Source organism: Drosophila albomicans, chromosome 2L (genome assembly GCF_009650485.2).
Source record: "Drosophila albomicans strain 15112-1751.03 chromosome 2L, ASM965048v2, whole genome shotgun sequence".
NCBI classification, from domain to species: Eukaryota; Metazoa; Arthropoda; class Insecta; order Diptera; family Drosophilidae; genus Drosophila; species Drosophila albomicans.
Genome location: NC_047628.2, coordinates 5947470 through 5973053, shown reverse-complemented (window position 1 = coordinate 5973053; position 25584 = coordinate 5947470). Strand labels below are relative to the sequence as shown.

Here is a 25584-nt window from a genome sequence, read left to right as displayed (position 1 = left end):
CGATATGACTCTAAAGCAGAATTTATAGTATGATTCAGAATTTACCCCCATGCTAACTTGCATATATTTTAGCTCATTATGGATTTAATTTTTAGTTGAGAAAGAACTGGGAATGGCGAAAGGCGAAGTCGATGCTCAGCAAGAGCTAGAGGATGCATTTGAAGCGAAAGATTTGGATGGATTTAAACGTGCCATCACACGTGGTGCTCAGCCCAACCTCAGCTCAAAAAGGGATGACGACAATCAAATGACCATCTTTGAGAAGGCTTTATCAACAAGAGGACGTCGTACATTTATAGAAGCGTGTTTGAATGCTGGCTGCGATCCCAATTACGTAAGTGAATAAGATAGTGATTAATATATATAAATATATAAGTGATACCCTAAATAGGTTAATCCGAATCTTAATAAAGCTGCCATCCACTACACAATCGATTCATGGAGAACGCACAATCTTTCCGAGCTGGTGAATCGACCCAACGTCAAAGTAGATGTTGATCGAAAGTACGAGGGGGAAACAGCATTAAGTAGATAATTCAAGAGTCTAAGAGCAAAAAATCCTCGCGGTCTCACTATCGCCATTCGATTCCTATTGAACAAAGGTGCTTCGCCCAATATTGTCGATTCAGATGGCAAAACTCTCATGCAACAAGTGCTACTCAACGAAAAAATCTCGCAACGAATACGAACAAGTTTGATCTTAGAGTTCCTAAAAGCGCCCGAACTCAGTCGGTTCAATTATCTCGAAGGACTCGATTTTTTATTGACGCATTCTCTCGACGGTAAAAGTGACCAGCTCTACTATCTCCTAGTGCGTCCGCTACTCAGTCAGCCTATTCTGCCAATGCTCGACACTTTGTCGCAATACGAAATGAACATCGTAAACTGGGATAACAAGAAAATGTTGCGAGCTTTGCTCATGGAGCACATCACAAAGCATACTAAGAATGCATTCGAAGCAGTGCTTGCCACCCTGGAAAAGAATTCGCCTCAGGAAAATGAGTATCTTGTGGAGTTGGCTATCGAAGATGGTAGCTGGTCAACTGTTCTACAATTGCTTAAGAGCGTATATCTCAAGCTGGTCCCCAAGGGCACACTTTTAAAAACAATGATTAAGCAGGTGAAATTGAAGCCGCTGATCAATTACCTGGAGAGCAACGAATACCAGGAATGTTTGCTGCAATTGCTTAAGGTTCAGCGGCAGTATATAAACTACTTCGATGATCAGCACAAGACGCCTTTGCATTATGCGGTGCTCTGTCGCAATGAGATTGCCATAAGAGTGCTCTTGAGGGAGGGCGCCAGATTGGGAGTGCGCAATTGCAAGAATCGCTTGTTGATCGAGGATATCGATGCCAAGCTTCTGGAGGAGCATTTCGATTACTGCATCACTGGGCGAGGCGAAAAGACCAGCCACGAGGATTACGAGATCATCATGAACTGTCTGAATATGACCAACAAGTACAACGAACTTGATATTGCTCCCATTGCCTGCATGGCTCGGTCGAAGGAGCTGTGTCCGCTGTTGGAGCATCCGTTGATCACCTGCTTTCTAAAGCTGAAGTGGAGTCGACTCACCACCATCTTTTTCACCCACTTTATCATCTATATCATCTTAAGTTTGATCTTGTGGGTCCATATTCGCTTGCGATTCCCTGACCGTCATAACAACGAGCTTCCTATACAGATAGTTATGATTCTGTTCAGAGTGCTGATTGGTTATGTTTTTATTGCTGAAGCCTTCTCTTATAAGATGGTCAAGCATCGACCCAGTTTCATAGATTTCCCTTTAATTTCTATGCTAATCCTCACAAACATCGAGTGGGAAGACCATATCCAGATTCAAAGGATTATTGCTGTCTTCGCCATCATGTTGATGGGCATCAAGCTGATGAATCTTATTGGTGCCCTACCTGTGCCTGCCATATCGACGCACATGCTCATACTACGCCAGGTGGCCAGTACTTTCGCAAAGAGCTTGTTGCAGTACTCTATGCTGTTGTACAGCTTCAGTTTGTGCTTCTATGTGCTGTTTTCCAAACCGAGTTCTACGGATTCAGCGAATTCTACAAATTCAGCGAATTCTACAAATTCAGCGAATTCTACGGATTTAGCGAACTCAACTATTAAAGAGTTTAGTCTCTCTTATTCGGATCTGGATTTATCGTTTATCAAGACACTTGTTATGTTCAATGGTGAATATGATGAAAGCGGCTTTAATGGATATTTCAGTAGTTTTGTGGTGATCATATTCATGTTTATGGTCATGGTCCTGACCAATTTACTGGGTGGCCTGGCTGTTGACGATACCCAGGTGAGTGAAATTCCGTGACCCTAAAAATACATGTTAGACGTGCCGTCGCGTCCCTCTTGTTCGATAGTTTAGCCGTGTTTCTCTCAGAAATTGAAAGACTTGAAAGCACTGTATCCAGACAAGTACCCTACCCGTATGGTAGAAGACTATTATAACTTGATAGCTAATACATTTATAAAAGGCAAAAGGAGGCACTATCGACTCCGCAAAATATCAGCGTAAACAACCAAGAAATTATAGTCATGTGGTATATTTTAAATGTAGTAGTAAAATAATATACCAACTTTAGCATTCATTTCGTAGTATTTATTCGATTTATTAATTTAGAAGATTTTAGGTTTTTCTTGAAAATGGGGAGTGGGTATCTCATAGTCGACTGTATATTACTGGTTTTTTACACCCCCTAAAGGCATCTCTGACCCCATAAATTATATATATTCTTGATCAGCCGAGATGTTATAACCATAACCGTCTGTCAGTCTGACCGTCCGTATGAATACCTAGATCTCAGGGAGAGAGAGATCTAAGAGATAGATACATAACTTTTTTCGACAGCTCTTGTTATGCTTGCACGCCAGTCAAATTTGTTTCAAAATTTTACCAGGCCCACTTCCGTCCACTCATATCGATAAAAATCAAATAACAACCGTAACTTTAAAACTAGAGTCCCAAATTTTGGTATAGACAAGAATAGCTATAGTTTTTATAATTTCATTTGTATATATGTATGAAATAATCTTTGGTAGTATTTTACTATTTTGCGGTATATTAATTTGGCATATTTAAAAAAAAACAAAAGTCCCGCACACTCGACTCTCGCCTTCTTACTTGTTTTAATTGTGCTTAATTTACTATTTATCTTATGCTTCAAAGACTATTCGGGCTCAAGTGGAACTCAATGCTGCCATTTGTCGAACAAATCTGTTGTACAGCTATGAAGGACTCTTAAGCGGGAATTGGCCTCGATTGAAACGTGGGCTTCGCATCTTTAAGAAACTGATGAGAATCCATGCAGAATCTACCTATGGCTATGTATCCATATTTCCAAACCAAGAGAATCGGGCGGAGGTGTACAGTCAAAGGCATAGAAATCAGAGTATTGAAAGTCTTGCGGATGAAGGAGATAATGTCCTCTTAGGTAAAGTATTTATCGATCATGAAGATGGTTCAAGCGGTTCCGAATCTGAAATGGATGAGACGGAGGATTTGAACCTCCATTTCAATAAAGAAGTGGATGCCAATGAAGTAACTTTCTCCCAGCCTTGTGTATCGAATAAACACCACTCTTACGATAATATAACAATTGACAATCAGACTGTTGTCCGAGCTCTTAAAATTATTAAAGAAAAAGAAAAAAAAGATGTTGAAGAACAACGCGAAGAGTTCAGAGAACAACGACTTGAGGATATGAGGATGCTATTGAAGGAGATCAAAAACCAGTTGGACTCTAAGAATCCAGCCAAATGAGTACATTAACAACAATTTATAAAAGCAAGTATATAAAGATTTATTATTTTGTTCATTTACTATTAACCAATAAAAATTATCTATCTTCTTTTATTATAATTTCCATCTTTATTGGCTTAAATTTCATCAAGAAAGATTTACGTATACGGATCTCAGAGACAATAAGAGATAGAGTTATAATATTTTTCGACAGGATTTGTTATGTTTGCACGCAGATCAAGTTTGTTTAAAATTTTTGCCACGCCCACTTCCGCCCCCGCAAATCAAAAAAATCAAGTACCAGAGACTGGTACTATACCGATATACCACAACATAGCCATTGGTTTGTTTTAGTATTTTTGCGGAATGTTCATTTGGCATATTTTAGGAATAATACCACACTGTTTTGCTTTCATTTTTGATTTGAGCACAATCAACTAAAGTTTCCCGACGTGTTTTGAAATACAATTATTCTTTTGTTTAAAAACCATCGACAATTTCTTAACGCCTAAAAGTATGCTCATGAAAAAACTGACAAGAAAAATCGAAATGCTGAAGTTAGTTGCTTGATTCAAGAAGGGTCCCTCTCATGAAACAGGTATGTACTATATTGCACATAAGCTTTGAAACCTTTCCACATGTTTTTCGTAGCACTTCACATGTTGTAGTATTGTCAATTCTTAATCCATCTAGTTGTCTTTTTCTGTACGATCCTCACGTTTTCCAACACCGATTTGTGCTCTGTAGGAAATAGAGAGATGGGCCGTAGGAAGCCATGTTTTGTGATTAACTTCCATTTTTTTGATGGGCAAAAAATTTGCAGTGCACATCCGGGCTACGATTTATATTATATCTACCATGAATGGGGTTTTTTGCTCTAAAATTGCTTAAAATATTAAATTTCTTTAAAATTTTGAGGGCGGAAGGGCGGTGGAAAATGTTAAGGGGCGTGTCGAATTCTGAAAGGTAAGTACATACATATTGGTGTAAAAATTTTATAATACTAACTCCACAGGTGTCCGTAATACTAAATTTTTTCCGACTTTAGTGGGCGGTAGTGGTGTTGCCACGCCTACTTTTCTATGATACATTCCTTGGGAATATAGTAGCATAATACCGAAAACTGCAGTAAAAAATCTCTTATGGTTTACTCGTAATATTAAATGCCAACTAAAATGGAAAATGTCCCATAGTGCATGATAGAACAGCTGAACGCTTTAAGTCAAGCCCAAAAAGCGATTGCCTTTTTGAGTAGGATTTCCGAAAAGACGATTTTGTTATTGTTTTTTCCAATAGTTTGCAGGTTATGTGTAAAACCTGAGTGTAAAAGTGAAAAATTACATGTGACAAAATTAATGAATTAAGTAAAAATAAATATTAGTGAAAAGGTTGGTGTAGTCAGCTACATGTAAAGTATTTCGGAGTATACAATGTATAATTGTTATATTGATTTGTTAATTTTTGTTTTTTTTTCGCAAAAGTGCACCTTTTCCCGTCCACTATAGATGTTTTTCTACTACAGGAGTCCCAACAATAATTATACCAAGTGCCACTTTCCACATTAGGGTAATTATCTGCTATAAGTATTTTTAGTTCTTTGTTGTTCTAAGTTTAGTTTTGTGTATTTTTTCGTTAACGGATTCGGCACCAATTTGCAATTGAGTTTAAAATTCAACAAAAAAAATGAATATTAAAAAGCCAAGTTTAAATGGTAGTTAAAACCTCGTATAAATAGTTCAGTGTTAACAACAAAAAAAATGCAGAGAAATTTGAAATTGATTAAAGATGAATATCCCCCACACTAAAACAAGTATTTAACGGCCAAAAACAAAAAGCTCGACGACACAGCTTTGCTGGACGCATCAGCTGGTTCTACACCACAAACAGATGATCTGCATAAACGACGGCAAATATCTTGGTAGCCAGAGATAGCTGCATGACGTTCACAGAGTGAAGGAGAATTGCTTCCAAGCAGGCTAGAGATAACATTGGTTTCTGACGAAGCAACACATGCGTCCGACAGCCTCGCCCATCTCCATCCACTGATTGCTCCGTTTTTTTTTTTTTTTTTTTGTATTATTGTTAGTTTATGTTGTTTAATACGAATTTGCATTCTTAAGTAAGTGATAATAAGTGCTGTAAGTGTAATATGATGTCCCGAGGAACTTAATGTCAAAAACTTTTCCTGACCCCGCATAGTACAAGTACCATATGATTATTGTACAAAATAGCAATGTCAGTCAATTAAGAATGCATGTCAGGCAACGTATATAAGCAAATTATAGCTTCAAATATTTAGTTATAAAATTTCATATGTCTGTATTGTCCGCAATACAGGAAGAATACATACATTTGTATGTATAGTATGTATGATTGTTTTGATCGACACTAGCTTGTTTCACTCTTACTAATTGATAACATAGAGCTAGAGCTTAACCTTTGCTTGTGATCCATTTGACCATAGCGCTGCTTCAGCTGACTGCAGTCCCAGCGGTCAATGACCTTGCGAGACTGGCAATATAAAGACTTTCGTTGAGTGACAGCCATCAGCTGATCCTCGTTTAATTTGTATTTAATGTTCTATGTTCTAGCATTCCATTCTAAATGAACCAAAATAGTTCATTTTAAACTTAAATTTTTTCATAACTCTTAAATTATTTCTATTTATAAATTCAAAAATAATTATTTGTATTATTTTTATGCTCGATCATATTTTATATTTATGGGTTAATTATTTTTATTCTTTATTTACATATGTATTTATTTTTTTCTTTACCTTATTTAATCAATTTCCGCCTCATATATACTTACCATGTTAGTCCGTTAAATTATTTATTTATTTATTTTTCTTGTGAGTTATTTCGTTTATAATGTTGTTAGGATTGAAGTCATTTATGTTACACCTTAATCATTTTATTATGTTCGCTTAATTGTCTATTTGTATTTGGAACCACGCATCACCAAGCAGGAGTAGGTTAGCCGATCCACGTTCGTTTAGGGATCCTGCCAACATTTTTATTGGCATTTGAATGCAGGATCACGGTAGGGTGGGCGTCTGGTGGCTCCGTCTTCTTTGTTAACCTACCTTCCTCTCCTTCCCATCCTCTTCTCACCATTGTTTAATGTACCTTTCCCCTACACTCCTCTTACTCTGTCTACCCATATGTACGCGAATTCTTAATCTATTATTGTTATATAGTGGTGCGTCTTATCAGTTGGCCCTTTTCTTTAACCCCATGCTTACTGAGCAAAGCCCGGAGAAGCCAGCGCGTACGTCAAACAGAATAAACCTTCCACCATCACCAAACGGATACTTCATTCGTGATTCATTTCAATAGTATACCTAAGCTGTTATTTTTTTTTTTAAGCTTCACCACCAAGTAATAATATAAATCATTCGATAATATAAATCACCATGAAGTAATACTAAAAGTACAATATTAATTTATTTATAAACAATAATTCAGTGTAAATGAGTAATCAGTACAGTAATACAATTAAAATTAATTCTAGATGCGGGATACAGTGAAATTTCTCTTGTCGAACATTAATAACATTTAATAATTAACATTATTATTTATCGATTGACGGCTGTTTTCCCTTAAGCTTTTCAATAGTTCCCCTTTGGTATTGGTTTGATTCTTTTTAGTGGATAATTTTCGACTAGTGTCCCCTTAATAAAGGTGTCGAATATGGGAAGCTTTGCTTTATTTTATTTTTTATTTTTTACAGAACTAACTATTATGAAATATGCATTTTGGATTCACACCAGGAAACAAATATTTTCAAGTTTGATGGATGGGAAACTTTCACAATTCTTGTAATAGATAGATAGATTAATAGAACCAATTTAAAACCGAACTCCGTTTTTTTTACCAATAACGCTAATCATATCAAACCGATATGACTCTAAAGCAGAATTTATAGTATGATTCAGAATTTACCCCCATGCTAACTTGCATATATTTTAGCTCATTATGGATTTAATTTTTAGTTGAGAAAGAACTGGGAATGGCGAAAGGCGAAGTCGATGCTCAGCAAGAGCTAGAGGATGCATTTGAAGCGAAAGATTTGGATGGATTTAAACGTGCCATCACACGTGGTGCTCAGCCCAACCTCAGCTCAAAAAGGGATGAGGACAATCAACTGAGCATCTTTGAGAAGGCTTTATCAACAAGAGACTGTGCTAAATTTATAGAAACGTGTCTCGATGCTGGCTGCGATCCCAATTACGTAAGTGAATTACGTAAGTGATTAATATATATAAATATATAAGTGAAACCCTAAATAGGTTAATTCGGAGCTTAATAAAGCTGTCATCCACTATGCAATCGATTCAGGAATCGGTTCAGCAGGCGAATTTGATGACTGCAATCTTTTCGTGCTGGTATATCGACCCAACTCCAAAGTAGATCTTGATCACATGTACGAGCGGGAAACAGCATTAAGTAGATTAATCAAAAGTCTGGAAGTAGAGAATCCACCTGATTGCTATCACGCCATTCGATTGCTATTAAACAAAGGTGCTTCACCGAATATTGCCGATTCTAATGGCAAAACTCTCATGCAACAAGTGCTACTCAACGAAAAAATCTCACAAGGGCTACAAACGCTTTTGATCTCGGTGTTTGTAAAGGCACCCAAACTCAGTCGTTCGGATTATTTCAAAGGACTCGATTTTCTTTTGGAAAGCGGTTATCTCAACGGTGACAATAACTAGCACTACTTTTTCCTAGCGCGTCCGCTACTCAGTCAGCATGTTTTGCTAATACCCGACACTCTGGCGCAATACCAAAAGACCATTGTAAACTGGGATAATAAGAAAATGTTGCGACATTTACTCATGGAGCACATCACATTCCATACTGAGAATGCACTCGAAGCAGTGCTTGCCACCCTGGAAAAGAATTCGCCACAGGAAAATGAATATCTTGTGGAATTGGCTGTCAAAGTTAATAACTGGTCAACTGTTCTACAATTGCTTAAGAGCGAATATCTCAACCTGATGCCCAAGGGTACGCTTCTAAAAACTATGATTATGCAGGTGAAATTAAAATTACTGATCAATGACCTGCGGCGCAACGAATACCAGAAATGTTTGCAGCAATTGTTTAAGGTTCAGCTGCAGCATATCAATGACTTCGATGATCAGCACAAAACGCTTCTGCATTATGCGGTGCTCTGTCGCAATGAGATTGCCATAAGAGTGCTCTTGAGGGAGGGCGCCAGATTGGGAGTGCGCAATGACAAGAATCGCTTGTTGATCGAGGATATCGATGCCAAGCTTCTGGAGGAGCATTTCGATTACTGCATCTTTGGGCGAGGTGAGAAGACCAGCCACGAGGATTACGAGATCATCATGAACTATCTGAATATGACCAACAAGTACAACGAACTCGATATTGCTCCCATTGCCTGCATGGCCCGGTCGAAGGAGCTGTGTCCGCTGTTGGAGCATCCGTTGATCACCTGCTTTCTAAAGCTGAAGTGGAGTCGACTCACCACGATCTTCTTCACCCACTTTATCATCAATATCATCTTATGTTTGATATTGGGGATCCATATTTGGTTGCGTTTCCCTAAACGTAATAATAACGAGCTTTACATATGGATTGTTAAGAGTCTGTTCCAAGTGCTGATTGGCTATCTTCTTATAGTGGAAGTCATTTCCTTAGTGATAATCAAGCATTGGTCGCGCAGTATAATCGATTTTATTCTGATTTTTATGCTCATCCTCACAAACATCGAGTGTGGAGATGACATCCAAAGGATTATTACCGTTTTCGCCATTATGCTTATGTCCACCAAACTGATTGATCTGTGCCTTTCATATCGACCCACATGCGCATGCTGCGCCAGGTAGCCATTAATTTCGCAAAGAGCTTGTTGCAGTACTCCATGCTGTTGTTCAGCTTCAGCTTGTGCTTCTATGTGCTGTTCTCCAAACCGAGCTCTACGAATTCACCGAATTCCTCGGATTTAGCGAATTCTACGAATTCAGCGAATTCTACGGATTTAGCGAATTCTACGAATTCAGCGAACTTAACCGGTTCAGCAAACTCAACAGATAATGATTTCAGACTCTCTTATGCGGATCTTAAATTATCGTTTATCAAGACACTTGTTATGTTCAATAGTCAATATGATAATATCGACGCTAATGGGTATTTCTGTATTTTTGTGATGATCATATTCATGTTTATGGTCATGGTCCTCACCAACTTACTGGGCGGCCTGGCTGTCGGCGATACGCAGGTGAGTAAAATTCAGTGTGCCATATGTAAATATGTTTATTATTCACGTAATCGGAGACATGTCATATTGTCTGCCCGTACGTTAGTTTAGAAGTTTTGTCTCAGAAATTCAAAGACTTCAATGCACGGTATCCACACATGTCTGGGTATTTGCCTAAAAACTTGTGTTTCTATACCCGCTCCTCATAGGGTAGCAGATTATTCAGATTTTATTGCAGCAGGGAATCTATCAGCGTCAACAACCAAGAAATGATAGCCATGCCCGTCGATCCATGTCAGTGAAAAAACTCCTTGGCATATTTTAAAAAATATATATCTTCAATATATTAATTTATTATATTATAGTTTTTATTTTTTTTATTGAAAAATGGTAATGGGTATTTCATAGTCGACCGTATACTACTTGTTTGTTGAATTATGCTTATTTCACTATTTATTATTTCTCTCATGCTTCAAAGACTATTCGGACTAAAGTGGAACTCAATGCTGCCATTTGTCGAGCAAATGTGTTGTACAGCTATGAAGGACTCTTAGACGGGAATTCGCCTCGATTGGAACGTGGGCTTCGCATCTTTAAGAAACTGATGAGAATCCATGCAGAATCTACCTATGGCTATGTATCCATATTTCCAAACCAAGAGAATCGGGCAAAGGTGTGCAGTGAAAGGCATAGAAATCAAAGTATTGAAAGTTTTGAACTTGCGAATGAACCTATTTCACCCAAAGTCCTCTTAAGTCAATTAATATTTCCCAATCATGAAAATGGTGAAAGCGGTTCCGAATCTGAAATGAATAAGACGGAGGATTTGAGCCTCCATCTCTATACAGAAGTGGATGCCAATGAAGTAACTTTCTCCCAGTCTTGTGCATCGAATAATCACCACTCTTATGATAATATAACAATTGACAATCAGACTGTTGCCCGAGCTCTTAAAATTATTAAAGAAAAAGAAATAAAAGATATCAATGAACAACGACTGGAGGATAACACGATGCTGTTGATAGAGATCAAAAACCGGTTGGACTCAATGAATCCACTTAACAACAATTTATAAAAGCAAGAATATAAAGATTTATTAATTTGTTTATTTACTAGTAGCCAATAAAGATTATCATCTTTCACTAAAAATTACAATTTAAAAAATCTCATATTGGCTTGAATTTCATCAAGGAAAATTTTAGCACTAATAAATTGTGCCTATAGGCTACACGCTATAGCCTAACTCTTAACAAACTCAACAAATTTATGGCAATTTTACGATCATAATTTTTGGAGATCAATTTGAACTGAAATAATATTCATATGAATTAGAGGTGGAGAACTATCGATACTAGGCGCGATCGATATTCGACATTCATTTTGAGCTATCGACAGTGCCATCGATTGTAGTCGATAATATCGACCGCCATACAAATATTGACGTATTCTGTTTTTTTTTTGTGCTTTCTTAGTTTCCCCAGTTATCGATTGCACCATCGATAATGGTTAAAAGTGACTGCTGCTATCGATTGTAGCTTGATAGCGCTTGATAGTATCGATAGTGACATCGATTGTTCTCCACCATAGAGTACAAAATATACCAGATTGACAGTCAAAATCACTACCAACAAGTAAGAAAGCTACAGACGAGTGCACTCGACTATGAGATACTCGCTACCCAATTTGAATAAAACCAAAATGTTGCGATATTTTTTTTTTAAATATACTAAAATTATATGCCGCAAAAATACCGAAAATATACTATGATACTACACTCAATATATTCAATAGAGAGCAAAATATACCAGATTTTCAGCCAAAGAAACTAAGACCCCTAGTAAATAAGCGTTTTTTCCCATACAAAAGTATTTCTTTAATAACTTCGACAATTTTTATCTGATCGCAATCAAATTTTGAAATCACGAATCACAACTACCATAGTTTTTGTTTTTTTCCGGGGGCGGAAGTATGTGTGGCAAAAATTGGAAACAAACTTGATCTGCGTGCAAACATGACATAACATATGCTGTCGAAAAATATTATAGCTCTATCTCCTTTTGTCTCTGAGATCTAGGTGTTCATACGGACAGGCAGACGGACAGTCGGACATGGCTATATCATCTTGGCTGCTGACGCTGATCAGTGCTACTTTCATTTTGTGAAGGCACAAAGTTACAATACCCTTCTACACAATGGCTAGCGGGTATAATAATATTATATAAAATAAAAAATAATTAGATGTATAGGCAGTGTCTATTAATATTATAAATGCGACAATTAGCATATTTTCGATAAAATGGTTTTAACTGGACTCGCATCTTAGCTCATTCCTTCTTAGTATATGCTTTAGAAGTTTTTACACCCGCTACCCATCAAAGGAAGGAAGGAATAACGCCAACATTATAGACGATATAGCCATGTCCATCTGTCACTCCGTCTATCCGAACACCTAGATTTTAGAGACAATATATCTTAGGGATTATAAGAGATAGAGATATAATTTCGACAGCACTTGTTATATTTACAAGCAGATCAAGTTTCTTTCAAATTTTAGATATGCTTACATTTTTGGTACATACAATAACAACAGAAGACTTTATGATTCTTGAAAATTTGGTTACGATCAAACACTTTTACATATGCCACAACATAGCCTTTGGTTTGTTTTAGTATTTTTGCGGAATGTTAATTTGGCATATTTTAGGAATAATACCGCACTGTTTTGCTTTCATTTTTGATTTGAGCACAATCGACTGTAGTTTTCCGACGTGTTTTGAAATACAATTAGTCTTTTGTTTAAATACCATCGACAATTTGTTAACGCCTAAAAGTATGCTCATGAAAAAACTGACAAGAAAAATCGAAATGCTAAAGTTAGTTGCTTGATTCATGAAGGGTCCCTCTCATGAAACAGGTATGTATTGCACTTAAGCGTTGAAACCTTTCCACATGTTTTGCGTAGCACTTCACATGTTGTAGTGTTGTCAATTCTTAATCCATCAATAGTTGTCTTTTTCTGCACGAACCTCACATTTTCCAACACCGATTTGTGTACTGTAGGAAATAGAGAGATGGGCCGTCTGAAGCATTGTTTCCATGTTTTTGATGTTTTTGATCGGCACAAAATTTGCAGTGCACATGCGGGCTACGATTTATATTATGTCTACCATGAATGGGGTTTTTAGCTCAAAAATTGTTTAAAATATTCAATTTTTTCAAAATTTTGACGGTGGAAGGGGCGGGGAAAAATTTTAAGAGGCTTGTCGAGTTCTGAAAGGTAAGTACATATTGGTGTAAAAATGTAATAATACCAGAGCTTGCAAATAACTGTCGACCGTTTCTCGTTGTTCGCAAATATGTGTCTCTCTCTGACTCTTTACGAAAAGACTCAGAGAGCAACCGTTTCGTGGGTTCTCGAATGATCTCGCTCGCGCTCAGAGCGAAACCGTTTTTTTCTATTCTGTTTTGTTTCGGTTGTTCCAAGACCGTTTTGTCGTATTCAGTGAAAATAAAAGTCTTTTGCGTGTGTATTGGTATACATTCACACGCATAGGCAAGCAAATCGTTAAACGTTTAATTGCGATCGTGAATTGAGTGTGTGAAGTTGCGAAATAATTGTTATTGTAAAATGGGAAGAGATTCGAATAAAAATGTGCACCAATTCTTTAAATTTAATTTGGATGAGAACAAATCAATTTGTAATGTTTGTGGTATTAAATTGTCCGGTAATCATTCCACAAATTTAAGACGCCACTTAACAACTAAGCATATGGACATTTTCAATGAGTGGAATAATTCTGGATATACAAAGTTAACACAATGCGAAGAAAAACGAAGAATATCGTATCAAACTAGTGAAAAAGCAATTGTTTCTTCTTTGATCAAAATTGTAACCACAGACGGAAAACCATTCAAATTTCTAGACAGTGAAGGGTTCAACGAAATAATGGATCCAATATATAATGCACTTGGCATGAACTCTGTAACGTCGAGAAATATTATGAATTTTGTGTCAGTCAAAGAGCAGTTTGTCAAGGAAAATATAAGGGCACTTGCAAAGGGAAAGCTGGTGTCGCTGAAAATCGATGTTGCGACCAGAATGGATAAAGCTATTCTGGGAATTAATTTGCAAATGATCCACGCAAGCCTGGCTAAACCCGAGATTGTTGTGAAGACCTTGGGCATGATTGAGCTCGGGGAATCTCATACTGGAATATATATGAAGAATAAAATTCTAGAAATCTTAGATGATTATGACATATCACTTGATCAGATCTACAGGTAAAGATTGAATTACATACAATTTTTAAAATATGTGATTTGTTTTTTTTTAAATTTCATATTCATGTACACAGCATTACGTCTGATAATGGGCGAAACATGATAAAAGCCGTCCAGGTATTAAATGATGCGACAGAGGAATCCCTTTATGAAGAAGACATAGAAAGTGAGAATCTTCTGAATGAACTGGATTATATTGAACTGGCTAATATACACCTAGTGAGATGTGCAGCACACACTCTGCAACTGTGCGTATTTGATGTAAATAGAACAAAGGAGATCGCCGATAAAATAAGTGCCTGTCGCACATTATGCAAATCGCTGCGCACAGAAATTGTATGTTGTCGAACTACCAGAAATCGTTAGCAAAGGCAAATTTGAAAAAAACAGCTTTTCGTTTATATGAGTTGAAAGAAGTAAGCTGTATGTCGTAGAATGTTTGAAATTTGGGTCCTGTTTTGTTTATGTTGTAGTTTTGAGAAACTAATTAAAATTGTCTTCGTCAAAAACTAATACTTGTACTAAACTAAAATCCAAAAAACATTTTATACTTATTATCGCTTTATTATTTCAGGCACAAACACGAAATGTTCCAGCGCTCGAGACTCCTGTGCATGAAGAGATGTTTGCTTCCCCTGTCTCCTCAGTGCTTTCAACCGCATCCTCATCTGAAGAGAAGTCGCTGTTCTCGGCATTTTTGGACGATTTGCAGACAGTTTCAGAAAGCAAAAAAGATCCTGTTTCTACAAAACTTGCCAAAATTTATGCTGACATCGAAAACTTCGACGTAACATTCGGTCGCCTGCCATTAAATTCAAATATATTGGATTTTTTTAATGATTTGCAACTTAAGATTCCTCATATAAGTGCACTAGCGCAGGTTGTGCTGGCTACACCTGCAACTCAAGTGTCCGTCGAACGGGCATTCTCAGCACTACACTTTATATTAAGTGAACGAAGAAGTTCGATTAGTGCAGAAAATCTAAACTCCTTACTAGTTGTAAAGCTTAATACATAATATGTTACAAAAATATATATATAATATATAAAAATACAAAAAAATTTAAAAACAACATTGTCTGAATTTTTTTTTCTTTTTAATAGCATTTTGTTATATGGAATATGGAATCTAAATGAAACTTGTTAACAAAAATATTTGAAAATAAAATTAAATTGTTCTAATAATCAAATTGTATTATTTCTTTGCATATGTATTGGTATACATTCACAAGCGTTCGTTTTGCATACAAAATATATTAATTGCAACAACAACGAAAGTAAGAAGAAGAAGAAGAAAAAGACCGTTTGCGTTGAGTTTTTCGGTCAATCGGTCTTTTGCTGACTCTCTTTGTGCGAGCGTTTCTCGTTCTGCTCTTTACGCACTGCTCATTGAACGACCGAAATAAAAAGAGCTCAACGAAAAGCGCTCAACAGAAAACAGAAATGAAGACAGCAAAACTGTCTTGCTCAGAGCGAGAGCGAGAGAGTATGAACTTTTTCGGTTGTGCTCGCAACGAGAGCACAAGAAAAATAACGGTCGACAGTTATTTGCAAGCTATGAATAATACTAACTCCACAGGTGTCCGTAACATTAAATGTTTCCCCATTTTTACTCGTAATAAAAAGTGATAGAACAGCTGAACGCTTTAAGTCAAGCCCAAAAAGCGATTGCCTTTTTGACTAGGATAAAATGTCAAAAGATTTCCGAAAAGAGGTTTTTGTTTTTGGTTTTTGCAATAGTTTGCAAGTTATGTGTAAAACCTGAGTGTAAAAGTGAAAAATTACATGTGACAAAATTAGCGAGTTAAGTAAAAATAAATATCAGTGAAAAGGTTGGTGTACTCAGCTACATGTAAAGTATTTCGGAGTATACAATGTATAATTGTTATATTGATTTGTTAATTTTGTATTTTTTTCGCAAAAGTGCACCTTTCCCCGTCCACTATAGATGTTTTTCTACTACAAGAGTCCCAACAATAATTATACCAAGTGCCGCTATTCACATTAGGGTAATTATCTGTTATAAGTAATTTTAGTTCTTCGTTGTTATAACTTTAGCTTTGTGTATTTTTTCGTTAACAGATTCGGCACCAATTTGCAATTGAGTTTAAAATTCAACAAAAAAAATGAATATTAAAAAGCCAACTTTAAATGGTAGTTAAAACCTCGTATAAATAGTTCAGTGTTAACAACAAAAAAAATGCAGAGAAATTTGAAATTGATTAAAGATGAATATCCCCCACACTAAAACAAGTATTTAACGGCCAAAAACAAAAAGCTCGACGACACAGCTTTGCTGGACGCATCAGCTGGTTCTACACCACAAACAGATGATCTGCATAAACGACGGCAAATATCTTGGTAGCCAGAGATAACTGCATGACGTTCACAGAGCGAAGGAGAATTCCTGCTTGGAAGCAATTCTAGAGATAACATTGGTTTCTGACGAAGCAACACATGCGTCCGACAGCCTCGCCGATCTCCATCCACTGATTGCTCCGTTTTTTTTTTTTTTTTTTGTATTATTGTTAGTTTATGTTGTTTAAGGCGAATTTGCATTCTTAAGTGAGTGATAATAAGTGCTGTAAGTGTAATATGATGTGCCGAGGAACTTAATGTCAAAAACTTTTCCTGACCCCGCATAGTACAAGTATCATATGATTATTGTACAAAATAGCAATGTCAGTCAATTAAGAATGCATGTCAGGCAACGTATATAGGCAAATTATAGCTTTAAATATTTAGTTATGAAATTTCATATGTCTGTATTGTCCGCAATGCAGGTACAATACATACATTTGTATGTATAGTATGTATGATTGTTTTGGTCGACACTAGCTTGTTTCACTCTTACTAATTGATAACATAGAGCTAGAGCTTAACCTTTGCTTGTGATCCATTTGACCATAGCGCTCCTTCAGCTGACTGCAGTCCCAGCGGTCAATGACCTTGCGAGACTGGCAATATAAAGACTTTCGTTGAGTGGCAGCCATCAGCTGATCCTCGTTTAATTTGTATTTAATGTTCTATGTTCTAGCATTCCATTCTAAATGAACCAAAATAGTTCATTTTAAACTTGCATTTTTTCATAACTCTTTCTATTTATAAATTCAAAAATAATTATTTGTATTATTTTTATGCTCGATCATATTTTATATTTATAGGTTAATTATATTTATTCTTTATTTACATATGTTTTTTTTTCTTTACCTTTTTTGATCAATTTCCGCCTCATAGATACTTACCATGTTAGTCCGTTAAATTATTTATTTATTTATTTTTCTTGTGAGTTATTTCGTTTATAATGTTGTTAGGATTGAAGTCATTTATGTTACCCCTTAATCATTTTATTATGTTCGCTTAATTGTCTATTTGTATTTGGAACCACGCATCACCAAGCAGGAGTAGGTTAGCCGATCCACGTTCGTTTAGGGATCCTGCCAACATTTTTATTGGCATTTGAATGCAGGATCACGGTAGGGTGGGCGTCTGGTGGCTCCGTCTTTTTTGTTAACCTACCTTCCTCTCCTTCCCATCCTCTTCTCACCATTGTTTAATGTACCTTTCCCCTACACTCCTCTTACTCTGTCTACCCATATGTACGCGAATTCTTAATCTATTATTGTTATATAGTGGTGCGTCTTATCAGTTGGCCCTTTTCTTTAACCCCATGCTTACTGAGCAAAGCCCGGAGAAGCCAGCGCGTACGCCAAACAGAATAAACCTTCCACCATCACCAAACGGATACTTCATTCGTGATTCATTTCAATAGCTGAAGCTGTTATTTTTTTTTTAAGCTTCACCACCAAGTAATAATATAAATCATTCGATAATATAAATCACCATGAAGTAATACTAAAAGTACAATATTAATTTATTTATAAACAATAATTCAGTGTAAATGAGTAATCAGTACAGTAATACAATTAAAATTAATTCTAGATGCGGGATACAGTGAAATTTCTCTTGTCGAACATTAATAACATTTAATAATTAACATTATTATTTATCGATTGACGGCTGTTTTCCCTTAAGCTTTTCAATAGTTCCCCTTTGGTATTGGTTTGATTCTTTTTAGTGGATAATTTTCGACTAGTGTCCCCTTAATAAAGGTGTCGAATATGGGAAGCTTTGCTTTATTTTATTTTTTATTTTTTACAGAACTAACTATTATGAAATATGCATTTTGGATTCACACCAGGAAACAAATATTTTCAAGTTTGATGGATGGGAAACTTTCACAATTCTTGTAATATATAGATAGATTAATAGAACCAATTTAAAACCGAACTCCGTTTTTTTTTTACCAATAACGCTAATCATATCAAACCGATATGACTCTTAAGCAAAATTCATAGTATGATTCAGAATTTACCCCTATGCTAACTTGTATATATTTTAGCTCATTACGAATTTAATTTTTAGTTGAGAAAGAACTAGGAATGGCGAAAGGCGAAATCGATGCTCAGCAAGAGCTAGAGGATGCATTTGAAGCTAGAGATTTGGATGGATTTAAACGTGCCATCACACGTGGTGCTCAGCCCAACCTCAGCTCCAAAAAGGATGAGGACAATCAAATGACCATATTTGAGAAGGCTTTATCAACAAAAGGATGTCATCAATTTATAGAAGCGTGTCTCGATGCTGGCTGCGATCCCAATTACGTAAGTGAATAAGATAGTGATTAATATATATAAATATATAAGTGAAACCCTAAATAGGTTAATCCGAAGCTTAATAAAGCAGCGATCCACTATGCAATCGGTCCAGGAATCGGTTCAGCAAGCCATTATAATGCGTCCAATCTTCACGAGCTGCTGAATCGATCCAACTCCAAAGTAGATGTTGATCGAAAGTACGAGGGGGAAACAGCATTAAGTAGATTAATCAAAAGTCTGGAAGTAAAGAATCCTCCTGATTGCTTTTACGCCATTCGATTGCTATTAGAAAAAGGTGCTTCACCCAATATTGTTGATTCTGATGGCAAAACTCTCATGCAACATGTGCTACTCAACGAAAATATCTCACAATCGAAACGAGCGAATTTGATCTCGAAAATGTTGCGAGCTTTGCTTAAGGAGCACCTCACAAAGCATACTGAGAATGCACTCGAAGCAGTGCTTGCCACCCTGGAAAGGAATTCGCCTCAGGAAAATGAGTATCTTGTAGAGTTGGCTGTCGAAGCTGGTAGCTGGTCGACTGCTCTCAAATTGCTTAAGAGCAAATTTATCAATCTGGTGCCCAAGAGCCCCACGCTTCTAAAAATTATGATTAAGCAGGTGCAATTGAAACCGCTGATCAATTACGTGCAGAGCAACGAATACGAGGAGTGTTTGCTGCAATTGCTTATGGTTCAGCGGCTGAATATCAATGACTTCGATGATGAGCACAAAACGCCTCTGCATTATGCGGTGCTCTATCGCAATGAGGTTGCCATAAGAGTGCTCTTGAGGGTGGGCGCCAGATTAGGAGTGCGCAATGACAAGAATCGCTTGTTGATCGAGGATATCGATGCCAAGCTTCTGGAGGAGCATTTCGATTACTGCATCACTGGGAGAGGCGAGAAGACCAACCACGAGGATTACGAACTCAATATGAACTTTCTGAATATGACGAATAAGTACAACGAACTCGATATTGCTCCCATTGCCTGCATGGCCCGGTCGAACGAGCTGTGTCCACTGCTTACGCATCCGTTGATCACCTGCTTTCTAAAGCTGAAGTGGCGTCGGCTCATCGCCATTTTCACCATTCACTTTATCATCAATATCATCTTAACTTTGATGTTGTGGACCCATATTTGCTTGCGTTTCTCTGATCTTCATAACAACTGGCTTCCTGAAAAGTTTGTTAACGTAGTGTTCCAAGTGCTGATTGGCTATCTTCTTATTGTGGAAGTCATTTCTTTTCTGATAGTCAAGCATTGGCGCAGTTTAATCGATTTTATTCTGATTTTTATGCTCATCCTCACAAACATCGAGTGTGGAGATGACTTCCAAAGGATTGTTACCGTCTTCGCCATCATGCTGATGTCCACCAAACTGATGAATCTTATTGGTGCCCTACCTGTGCCTTTCATATCCGTGCACATGCTCATGCTGCGCCAGGTAGCCATTACTTTCGCAAAGAGCTTGTTGCAGTACTCTATGCTGTTGTTCAGCTTCAGCTTGTGCTTCTATGTGCTGTTTTCCAAACAGAGCTCTACAAATTCAGCGAATTCTACGAATTTGGCGAATTTTACGGATTCAGCGAATTCTACGGATTCAGCGAATTCTACGGATTCAGCGAACGCAACAGATAATCATTTCAGTCTCTCCTTTGAAAAACTCGATTTATCGTTTATCAAGACACTTGTGATGTTCAATGGTGAAAATGATAATATCGACGCTAATGGATATTTCAGTATTTTTGTGGTGATCATATTCATGTTGATGGTCATGGTCCTGACGAATTTACTGGGCGGCCTGGCTGTCGGCGATACACAGGTGAGTGAAATTCAGTGGGCCATAAGCAAATACATATATTATTTACGTAATCGGAGACATGTACATCTTAGTTTTAGAAGTGTTTGTCTCAGAAATTCAAAGACTTCAATGCACGGTATCCACACATGTCCGGGTGTTTGCACAAAAACTTGTGTTTCTATACCCGCTCCTCATAGGGTAGCAGATTATTCAGATTTCATTGCATCAGGGAATCTATCAGCGTCAACAACCAAGAAATTATATCTATGCCCGTCGATCCATGTCACTGAAAAAACTCCATGGTATATTTTTAAAAAATATATCTCTTCAGTATATTAATTTATTATATTATAGCTTTTATTTTTTAAATTCCGTGAACCTAAGAAAAGTTGTTAGACATTCCGTCGTGTCCCGCTTGTTTGATAGTTTAGCCGTGTTTATCTCAGAAATTGACAGACTTGAAAGCACTGTATCCAGACATCCCGTAGGGTAGAAGAGTATTATAACTTTATAGCTGATACATTTATGAAAGGCAAAAGGAGGCACTATCGACTACCCATTTGTTTTAATTGAACTTAATTTACTATTTTTTTTATGCTTCAAAGACTATTCTGGCTCAAGCGGAACTCAATGCTGCCATTTGTCGAGCAAATGTGTTGTACAGTTATGAAGAACTCTTGGACGGGAATTCGCTTCGATGGAAACGTGTGTTTCGCATATTTAAGAAACTGATGAGAATCCCTGCAGAGTCTACCTATACCTATGTATCCATATTTCCAAACCAAAAGAATCGGGCAAAGGTGTGCAGTGAAAGGCATATAAATCCGAGTATTGTAGGTCTTGCGAATAAAGTTAATGACACCTCTGGTGTAGTATTTGCCGCTGGTGCACTTGGTTCGGAATCTGTAATGGATGAGGAGGCTTTGAACCTCCGTTCGAATGCAGAAGTCGATGAGAATGAAGTTACATTCTTTTACAAAAATATAAAAATTGAAATTCATACTGTTGCCCGAGCTATTAATATTATTAAAGAAAGAGAAAGAAAAAAAGTCGACGAACAACGCGAAGAGTTCATAGAACAACGACGTGAGGATATGAGGATGCTATTGAAGGAGATCAAAAACCAGTTGGACATTAAGAATCCAGCCAAATGAGTACATTAACAACAATTTATAAAAGCAAGAATATAAAGATTTATTAATTTGTTCATTTACTAGTAACCAATAATGATTATCTATCATCTTTCATTAAAAATTGCAATTTTAAAAATCTCATATTGGCTTAAATTTCTTCAAGAAAAATTTTAGCACTAATAAATTGTGCCTATAGCCCAACTCGAAACAAACTCATCACATTTACTGCAATTTTACGATAATAATCTTTCGAGAAGATCAATTTGAACTGAAATAATATTCATATGATTTAGAGGATTGCTAGTCGACATCGAAAGCGTCGATAGCGTCATCGATTGTCACCGATAATATCGCCCGGCATACAAATTTTGATGTATCGACGCTTGTCTTGTACTCGTTGCCTCAGTCAAGGCATTTAGCAAGCTTTTTGTCCTTTGATCTTTTGAAATTCTTCCAGACATGTCAAATTTTACTCTTTTTTTAGTACTTGGCCTATCTGGTACAGAATCCTTTTCAAAGTTTGTGCTGTTGGAATCGCAGTCCAGCTTGACTGTACTTGACACACTAGGTAATGCGGCGACGTTTATTAAAAATTCGACGCACAATCGATAATATTTTTATGTATAATACATTAAACATACCTATTTTTAGCAAGTAAGAAAGCTACAGTCGAGTGTGTTCGACTGCAAGATACCCGCTAACCATTTTGAATAAAAGCAAAAAAATCCGGTAATATTCTCAAAATATACCGAAATAATATACTGTAAAAGTGCTGAAAATATGCCAAACTGTATATTTTGTATATCGATATAGTACCACATTTAAAATATACCACAGACGGCACAATATTCCAGATTCTCAGCCAAAGTAACTAAGACCCCTAGTATGTTAAGTAGGGGTTTTTGTTCATACAAAAGTATTTCTTTAAGAACTTCGACAATTTTTATCTGATCGCAACTAAATTTTCAGGAATCATAACTACTATAGTTATTATTATATATACCAAAATTCGCTCTAGCTTTAAAATTACGCTTGTTATTCGATTTTTGTCAATATGCGGGGCGGAAGTGGGCGTGTCAAAAATTTGAAACAAATTGATCTGCGTGCAAACATAACAACACCCTTCTTCCCAATGACTAGCGGGTATAATAATATTATATAAAATCAAAAAAAATAATACGATGTATAGACAGTATCTATTCATATTATGAATGCGACAATTAGCATATTTTCGATAAAATGGTTTTAACTGGACTCGCATCTTATCTCATTCCTTCTTAGTATATGCTCTAGAAGTTTTTACACCCGCTACCCATCAAAGGAAGGAAGGAATAACGCCAACATTATAGACGATATAGCCATGTCCATCTGTCCCTCCCTCTATCCGAACACCTAGATTTTAGAGACTGTATATCTTAGGGATTATAAGAGATATAGCTATAATTTCGACAGCACTTGTTATATTTACACGCAGATCAAGTTTCTTTCAAATTTTAGCCATGCTTACATTTTTGGTACATACAACAACAATAGAAGGCTTTATGATCAAACAATTTTAGAGTATCTTAGTTGCTTTGACTGGTTCATACCGATATAACATAGCCTTTGGTTTGTTTTAGTATTTTTGCGGAATGTTCATTTGGCATATTTTAGGAATAATACCGTTTTGCTTTCATTTTTGATTTGAGCACAATCGACTGTAGTTTTCCAACTTCTTTTGAAATACAATTATTCTTTTGTTTAAATAGCATCGACAATTTGTTAACGCCTAAAAGTATGCTCTTGAAAAAACTGACAAGAAAAATCGAAATGCTAAAGTTAGTTGCTTGATTCAAGAAGAGCCCCTCTCATGAAACAGGTGTGTATTGCACTTAAGCGTTGAAACCTTTCCACATGTTTTGCGTAGCACTTCACATGCTCATTTGCAGGTGGTGCAACTGGTGTGGTCAAAAAGGATAAGTACTACAGCAAAGGCAAAGGTAATGGCAACGATGGAGTTGAGTTGAGTTGTGTTGAGTTTTGTTGCCATTGTTGAATCTTCATTAAGAAATGCTTCACATCATGTGTGAAAATGAGAAGTTCGCTTGTGTGTTGGTACGAGGGGCGTTTTAAGTGGCAATAAAACAATGCAAATGTGCTGAGCGCTGTTGCAGCGATGAACGGTGGCATCAACTGCATAATAAGTTGGCTGCTTGTTGTTGCTACAATTAAGAGACGAGCCTTGTTGGTAGAGTTGTCCATTAATCTGACAGGTAATTGCAATTAAAACCAAACAATAGGAAGTGTAGCCACAGAAAAGAACGCATGCTATCGAGATACATGTGCAAGTGTACTGTACTTAAGATATTTCACAAGACAATGGCCACGGTAATTCATAATACCAAACAGATATAATATACAAATCTAGACATATAATTATTTTTAATTTACTTCCTTGGCAAATAATTAATGGAATTTATTCGGCTGCTGTGCATTTTATATTTTTGTTTCATTATCCGCAGAAAGATTAAAATAGATTACTAAGAATTTAGCATTTGAAGTTAGCGCCAACAGTTAACAGCGCCATCTACTTTTACGGTTTTACTACCACTAAATTGCTTCCTGCTACGACAATGCAATCAATCTTTTTTTGTCAAGGTGGCTACACTGACGCACAGCGATATTTTGACTAAATAATAATAAGAATAAAAATGATTTATTGCTCATCGAATATCGGTCGTCCAAATTCAAATTTAAATTAAATGATTCGATTGTGTTAGATATAAAATAAATTCCATTTATAAATTTGGACTAAGATGTAAAATAAAAAATGCTCCATCACGCGGAACTGGTAGCTTATATATAAATTCACCATTATCTACCGAGTTTTTTATGAGTTCAATAACACTTTTCTTTTTGAGTGCTATCATTGGCTGCATGCAGAAGGAGAATTATTAGTCTTCCATTTTACTGAAGTTTCTCAATTTACCATAATAGCTGTAAGTTTGGACAAACTATTTAATATAGAAGGGTTACTAAAAGGCTTCCTAATAAATGAATTGCGTTCATTGTATTGTAGTAAATTTGGCGGTTTTCCCATGAGCTTGTTAATCCATTCGGTGGCCAAAACTTTATCACGAGGCTCCATACCTCCTAGAGATCGTTCCATGCCGCGTTCAAACTGTCGGTTAACATTTCTCCATTTCCGCCTAAGTTCAAAGTTTTCCGGTCGGCGACAAATGCCTTGATGCAAACGTCTACGGCGATATCCACCGAAATATCCAGACATGTCATTTATAATTTCATTGCTTTTCTTCATAGCTGATATAAACCAAAAGTTAATTAAATTTTATATTTTCAGTTGGGATCGTTTGACTTTTTCTTTTGTATATCGTCGGCCTACTCCATTAAAATCTAAATTAAAAAATAATCTAATTCTTATTTACGGTTCTTGTTTTTTTTCAATTATTATTTTTATTATTAAAATGAAAATCTATTACAATTTAATTAAAAATTGATTTTTAAATTCTTGCTTAAATTATGGCGGCCAATCAATATTAACCACTCACATGGAGACGTGTCTTTACGCCTGACAAAACCTCATTGATACAAAAAGCCATAATTTGTTTGCTGGTATATTGTGTACTATGCGGTATTAAAATACTTGAAGCTTAAACTCGTGTATGAAAGTAAACGTTACTACCGTCAACAGTGTTTCAAAAACATTTTTTTA

At 36.4% G+C, this 25584-nt stretch overlaps 5 protein-coding genes across 5 annotated transcripts; 4 read left to right on the top strand and 1 right to left on the bottom strand.

Moving 5' to 3' along the window:
• The first annotated feature begins 107 nt into the window (after positions 1–107).
• Positions 108–991, top strand: LOC127565239 (transient receptor potential cation channel protein painless-like). The gene is made up of 2 exons (XM_052002822.1): positions 108–334; positions 392–991. The coding sequence occupies exons 1-2, from the start codon at positions 113–115 to the stop codon at positions 533–535; spliced, it is 366 nt and encodes a 121-aa protein (XP_051858782.1). The 5' UTR covers positions 108–112; the 3' UTR covers positions 536–991.
• Positions 872–3845, top strand: LOC127564994 (transient receptor potential cation channel protein painless-like). Its single transcript, XM_034244212.2, has 2 exons — positions 872–2314; positions 3188–3845. The coding sequence occupies exons 1-2, from the start codon at positions 872–874 to the stop codon at positions 3779–3781; spliced, it is 2037 nt and encodes a 678-aa protein (XP_034100103.2). The 3' UTR covers positions 3782–3845.
• A 3926-nt stretch (positions 3846–7771) lies between these two features.
• On the top strand, positions 7772–12447 carry LOC117563649 (transient receptor potential cation channel protein painless-like). The gene is made up of 5 exons (XM_034242059.2): positions 7772–7993; positions 8052–8412; positions 8497–9619; positions 9673–10015; positions 12373–12447. Exons 1-5 carry the CDS (start codon positions 7772–7774, stop codon positions 12445–12447), a joined length of 2124 nt encoding a protein of 707 aa, XP_034097950.2.
• A 6270-nt stretch (positions 12448–18717) lies between these two features.
• Positions 18718–22032, top strand: LOC117565206 (transient receptor potential cation channel protein painless-like). The gene is made up of 3 exons (XM_034244213.2): positions 18718–18939; positions 18997–20760; positions 21345–22032. Exons 1-3 carry the CDS (start codon positions 18718–18720, stop codon positions 21891–21893), a joined length of 2535 nt encoding a protein of 844 aa, XP_034100104.2. The 3' UTR covers positions 21894–22032.
• A 2519-nt stretch (positions 22033–24551) lies between these two features.
• On the bottom strand, positions 24552–25258 carry LOC117564632 (uncharacterized). The gene is made up of 2 exons (XM_034243491.2): positions 24841–25258; positions 24552–24784 (listed from the first exon to the last, which is right to left on the bottom strand). Exons 1-2 carry the CDS (start codon positions 25168–25170, stop codon positions 24650–24652), a joined length of 465 nt encoding a protein of 154 aa, XP_034099382.1. The 5' UTR covers positions 25171–25258; the 3' UTR covers positions 24552–24649.
• Positions 25259–25584: the final 326 nt, after the last annotated feature.

What these genes read in the sequence shown, in the direction of transcription:
- LOC127565239 (XM_052002822.1), top strand. Translation starts at nt 113, where the DNA reads ATGGCGAAAGGCGAAGTCGATGCTCAGCAAGAGCTAGAGGATGCATTT. An exon ending in CTGGCTGCGATCCCAATTAC is followed by an intron (nt 335 to 391) that starts GTAAGTGAATAA and finishes TACCCTAAATAG; the next exon opens with GTTAATCCGAATCTTAATAA.
- LOC127564994 (XM_034244212.2), top strand. Translation starts at nt 872, where the DNA reads ATGAACATCGTAAACTGGGATAACAAGAAAATGTTGCGAGCTTTGCTC. An exon ending in TGGCTGTTGACGATACCCAG is followed by an intron (nt 2,315 to 3,187) that starts GTGAGTGAAATT and finishes TATGCTTCAAAG; the next exon opens with ACTATTCGGGCTCAAGTGGA.
- LOC117563649 (XM_034242059.2), top strand. Translation starts at nt 7,772, where the DNA reads ATGGCGAAAGGCGAAGTCGATGCTCAGCAAGAGCTAGAGGATGCATTT. An exon ending in AAAGGCACCCAAACTCAGTC is followed by an intron (nt 8,413 to 8,496) that starts GTTCGGATTATT and finishes ACTTTTTCCTAG; the next exon opens with CGCGTCCGCTACTCAGTCAG. An exon ending in ACATGCGCATGCTGCGCCAG is followed by an intron (nt 9,620 to 9,672) that starts GTAGCCATTAAT and finishes GCTGTTGTTCAG; the next exon opens with CTTCAGCTTGTGCTTCTATG.
- LOC117565206 (XM_034244213.2), top strand. Translation starts at nt 18,718, where the DNA reads ATGGCGAAAGGCGAAATCGATGCTCAGCAAGAGCTAGAGGATGCATTT. An exon ending in CTGGCTGCGATCCCAATTAC is followed by an intron (nt 18,940 to 18,996) that starts GTAAGTGAATAA and finishes AACCCTAAATAG; the next exon opens with GTTAATCCGAAGCTTAATAA. An exon ending in TGGCTGTCGGCGATACACAG is followed by an intron (nt 20,761 to 21,344) that starts GTGAGTGAAATT and finishes TATGCTTCAAAG; the next exon opens with ACTATTCTGGCTCAAGCGGA.
- LOC117564632 (XM_034243491.2), bottom strand. Translation starts at nt 25,170, where the DNA reads ATGAAGAAAAGCAATGAAATTATAAATGACATGTCTGGATATTTCGGT. An exon ending in CCAAACTTACAGCTATTATG is followed by an intron (nt 24,785 to 24,840) that starts GTAAATTGAGAA and finishes TTCTGCATGCAG; the next exon opens with CCAATGATAGCACTCAAAAA.